Raw genomic sequence first — 5,000 nt, 5'->3', positions numbered from 1 at the left:
CTAAATCCCCCGGTATCCAGGCAGAGTGGCCAGTACTGGCCATCCTGCTCCTCTCAGCTGCTGATTATTGGGGTGTGTGTGTGTGTGTGTGTGTGTGTGTGTGTGTGTGTGTGTGTGTGTGTGTGTCCAGTCTCAGCTGCTGGTTATTGGGGTTTAGGCCTCATTGGCTAAGGCAGGCGAGCCCACTCAGGAGAGTTAGCGGAGACAGATGTTAGCCGTTAGCCTGCCTTGTTTTGCCACCCAGAGATAATGGAGGATCTGTGGGGTATGCTCCTGGGAGGAGGATCTGTGGAGTGTGCTCCTCGGATCTCTGATGACCCAGGGCTGCGTGTTGGCCTGGTCTGTGAAACAGTTTACACTGAGTGTGTGTGCGTGTACGTGCACGTGCGTGTGTGCGTGTGTGTGTGTGTGTGTGTGTGTGTGTGTGTGTGTGTGTGTGTGTGTGTGTGTGTGTGTGTGTGTGTGTGTGTGTGTGTGTGTGTGTGTGTGTGTGTGTGTGTGTGTGTGTGTGTGTGTGTGTGTGTGTGTGCGCTAGGGCTGGGCGATATGGAAAAAAACATATATCACGATATGGATTATTTTATATCACGATAGCGATATATATCACGATATGCCCTCTTGCTTTACTGGATAGGGGTGTACTTAAAAGTGTGATCCATCACGACCTGTACCACAATTACGCAGATTGTACTGAATGTTTCCATTGAATCTTTAAATAGTAAGATTAAAACAAAGTGCATGACATTTAGTCCAGTGCTTGTGACTTTTAGTGGTTCTTTAATGTAGGCCTACCTTCAGAAGATAAATCAAGTTTAATTTAATTAAAAAACTTTCTTTTCAATGTTTGTTCATATGCTATAGCAATAATGATGAGAAAAACATTTTCTTATATGGCCACGTATAAAAATAAGAAAATTAAGAAGTTGGCCATTACACATACGCCCCATTGACCGCTTCAGCCCGTTGGTGCAACAGTGAAGATGGTCCTGTAAACAAACGCAAGTAAACGATGGAGCTGCGTTTTATCTGGATAAAAAGCATATTAGCGTTTACATTTCCCAACCAATTTCATTTTTATCTTCAAGGGTTTATGATCTACGTGGAGTACCAAAAAAACCCTCCATGCTACTTAGAATCTAGATAGTTAAGCTATAAACGCCAAAGACATATACACATATGCTATGTCTATGATAATCGCTGCTAGATGCTCACTGTTCTTGTGCTCCCACAGCTCCTTCACTTTTGAAATACTGAAAAGAAATCTAAACTAACGAAATAGTGCATCTTAAACTACAACTATTTGACCATCATTGAGAAAAATGGAACAGAATCTGCTAATAAATGGCTACACTTGTATTATACTCGTATTATACGGCTCTCCAAAATGTTCAAAAAAGTTCCGTTGATTTGAATGGGCCACCCCAGCATTTGCACGTCTGTAATGTCTTGATTTTCACTGCTGCAATAAAGTAATGACGCTGTCATTAGCAATGGGTGTCGATGCCCAATTGTATAACAGCGGCTGTGGTAAGTTACACATTCCTGCAGCGCGTCCATTATTCATTTTTTTTTAAAACCAGAATTAAATTTCGCGGGCTCTCACCGTCAATCATGTCGCAAGCGTATGATGCAAAGCAGCGTAATGTAAAGCGGAGCGGTGTCGTGTCGCAAAACCACGTTCTCTAAAATGTATCTTAATATTCTTTTTTTACAGTTGTATAAACTTAGAGTTTGCATAATAAGAAAAGCAAAATGTTATATTAGGATGTGAAATTATATTAAAATGTATATTAGCTGTAATAGTGAAAAAATAAGTTTATCACGATAGAAACGATAGAGGAGAAAGGTCACGATAGACACGTTTCTATCGTCCTCACGATATATATCGTCATATCGCCCAGCCCTAGTGTGCGCCGCATGTTGGCCTGATCTGTGCCAAAGATTTGACAGAGTCAGCTATTTTAAAGGTAGGCTGTGAATAGAGCCTGTTCTGGTCTTGTGTTCTGGAGAGAGGGTAGAACTCTGGATCTCTGGTTTCTGCACATGACGCTGTGTGTGTTTGTGTGTTTGTGTGTGTGTGTGTGTGTGTGTGTGTGTGTGTTTCTGGGGAAAACTATTTCACTAATGACCCTGGAGCCAGATGTGGTCTATTCCAGGCTGTGCTCTTCTCAAGATGGTGAAGGGTGAGAATGGCGCCCGGTCTTGTGCTCGGGAGATAGAGTGAGAGTTCAACTCCTGGTGCTTCTCGTGACATGGTGTTTGTGCTGATGGTGTTGCATAAGTGTTGGTTTTTACAGACACGTGTGTGTGTGTGTGTGCATATGTGAGATCTTCACAGCTCTTAAACGTATGCTTTTGGGTCAGGAAGTCCTTTTTCTCTCATGGCCTACTTCTCTATTAGCACCAAGGGCGTAAGTTTGGTCTCAGCATTGGTAGGGACACTGCCCCCACTACTAACTAATAATGCTTCCTCAACCTGCAGTACATCTGCACTGGATTTCTAAGTTTCCTGAATACATTTAAAAAATAATGCCTTAATGAACAAAATGACCCAATGAGAAGTACATGCAATCTATTTGTTTGTTCTGAAATTAATTTTTAATAGGTAGGTCATTTGTTCAGGTTTTATGGAGCTGTACTAGGCCTACATCATCTGTACTGGATTTATGTGCAATTAAATAATATATTATTGAATGATATGATGCCTACATTTGGGAATCCCAATTTATTGCACCTTTACAACCTACAAGTATAACATTTATTCTCAAAATAGCCAGGGTGAATGATAATATTCATGGGTAACATTGTCTAAAAATCCCTTTAAAAACTGCGTTTTAATGCAATATTTTCCAAAGTGGACCATTCATCGTCTCACCTGAACCACTAGTGCTGATTCATCATCACCCTGCTATATATCTGTAGCTTCAGGCTGCTGTTTTTCCTGCACATCAATGCATCAATTTAATACAGACACTAACCATGCTTATGTGGTTAGGTTAGCTTAATATTTCTTCAAGACCAGCTGCTGCTAACACACTGGTTGAAATATTGCATACGCTAGGGATAGATTTAATACAAGCAAAAGTTACATGCTCTACACACTAACAACTTTCAAAACATTTTTCCATAGTAGAATGGGTGGTGATGTAAAGCCAGGTTTGCCCTGTATGGGTAGTTTCCTACTAGCTAACTAACAACGACCTGGGCTTTTTTGATAGATACAGCTACTTACTCTGTGGGTGGTGAAAAAAAATCTGATACCTCTTTTTGGGTGGGATTTTCCTACTTACAAAGCACAAAAGGGTCAGAAATATCAATGCTGAGACCAAACGAAATTCTAATATGAGGCTTTTTTATTTCCTGGCGTATTTAGTAGCTAACCTTGTCAGACTACTTCCAGCTCTCTTTCTACAAGTCACGATTCACGGAGTATTTCTGACTCTGCGCCCTAGCCAATTAAATGACAGCATCTTGTCTCGCAGGCTCAAGGCGCATTGGAAAATTCGGAAATGTATTTATAGCTTTTCTGGGCGACAAACATAGTATTGATAATAATACGAATGAGTTCGCAACTATATTGTGCAAAATATTTTTTTCTAAAATTAACAAAATATTGGTGGGGACAATTGTGTCTTTCCCAAACTTTGGTCGTGACTAGTCCCTATCGACCCTATACAAAACTACGCCCTTGATTAGCACGGCCTTGCTCACTCAGAAACTGTGTGTGTGTGTGTGTGTGTGTGTGAGTGTACACAGCATTAGTCTTACTTGTGTTTTTCTCTCACACAGTTGCCTATCAGAGGTCCTGAGCCTCGATTGGCCCCACGGTACGAAGATGTGGAACGACAGTATGCCTCCTTACCCAGGTGAGAGACTAACAGACAGACACACACACACACACACACACACACACACACACACACACAGATTATGCCTCCTTACCCAGGTAAGAGACAGTCACTTACACACACAAAAAGTACAGCTTCTTACCTTCGTTAGACACACACACACACACACACACACACACACACACACACACACAAACACACAAGGAATGGCAATATGCCTCTTCACCCAGGTAATATTTGTACACAGACGCAAAACAACAGGTAAGATACAAACACTAATACACACCCACACTTACACACCTGTGTACCTACACACCCTTAAACAAACTAATTTTACACACAGAGGTTGTAAGAGACTCACAAAAGCATGAACGCACACACACACACACACACACGCACACACAGTCAGGCCAGGGCAGAGATGTATGGGTAGACTAGTGGTCAGACACCCTCGGCCATAAACATCTTTACAAGCGTTCAGCTTTAACATTTCACTCCACTTAACATTCCTCTTCCTTGCATTTTACACCTTCACATCATATGTGGCTGTCACACACACACACACACACACACACACACACACACACACACACACACACACACACACACACACACACACACACACACTCCCTCTCCCATCCTGACAACACACTAAGCCACCGTGACTAAACGGAAAGAGGGAGAAGAGGGACGGTGAGAAGAGAAGGGCCCTTCTCTCTCTCTCTCTCTCTCTCTCTCTCTCTCTCTCTCTCTCTCTCTCTCTCTCTGTCTCTCTCTCTCTATGTCTCTGTCTGTGCTGAGTAATCCTCTTTAAGGCTTATAATTAAATCTGGAGTGAGGGGCTGCTGAGACCCTCTCCTGTCTCTCCTGGGAGTCCCCCCCCCCCCTCTCTCCCCAGAGGGCCACAGTACTCTCATCCTTACTCACTCACACTGTATCCGCTGTCCGTGTCTGTCCATCCGTCTGTGTGTGTGTGTGTGTGTGTGTGTGTGTGTGTGTGAGCTCGAGAGACACATTTTTGCATACTTCACTGGTCCACCCGTGTGTGTGTGTGTGTAAGAAACGTGCAGATGCTTTCCTGGTCCCTACGTGTGTGTGTGTGTGTGTGTGTGTGTGTGTGTGTGTGTGTGTGTGTGTGTGTGTGTGTGTGTG

At 42.8% G+C, this 5,000-nt stretch overlaps 1 protein-coding gene across 1 annotated transcript in view; it reads left to right on the top strand.

Moving 5' to 3' along the window:
• The window catches only part of pard3bb (par-3 family cell polarity regulator beta b), a gene marked incomplete at its 5' end in the record, with an annotated part of 350,920 nt that overhangs the window by 327,263 nt on the left and 18,657 nt on the right, over positions 1–5,000 (top strand). Inside the window, one exon of the mRNA XM_080839773.1 lies at positions 3,790–3,866. Within this exon, the coding sequence (XP_080695899.1) occupies positions 3,790–3,866 (77 nt within the window). The remainder of the gene's footprint in view (positions 1–3,789; positions 3,867–5,000) is intronic.

This window comes from Sprattus sprattus (genome assembly GCF_963457725.1).
Source record: "Sprattus sprattus genome assembly, chromosome: 5".
Classification (NCBI taxonomy): domain Eukaryota; kingdom Metazoa; phylum Chordata; class Actinopteri; order Clupeiformes; family Clupeidae; genus Sprattus; species Sprattus sprattus.
The sequence above is the reverse complement of the archived record's forward strand: the minus strand, read 5'-3'. Positions and strand labels throughout refer to the sequence as shown.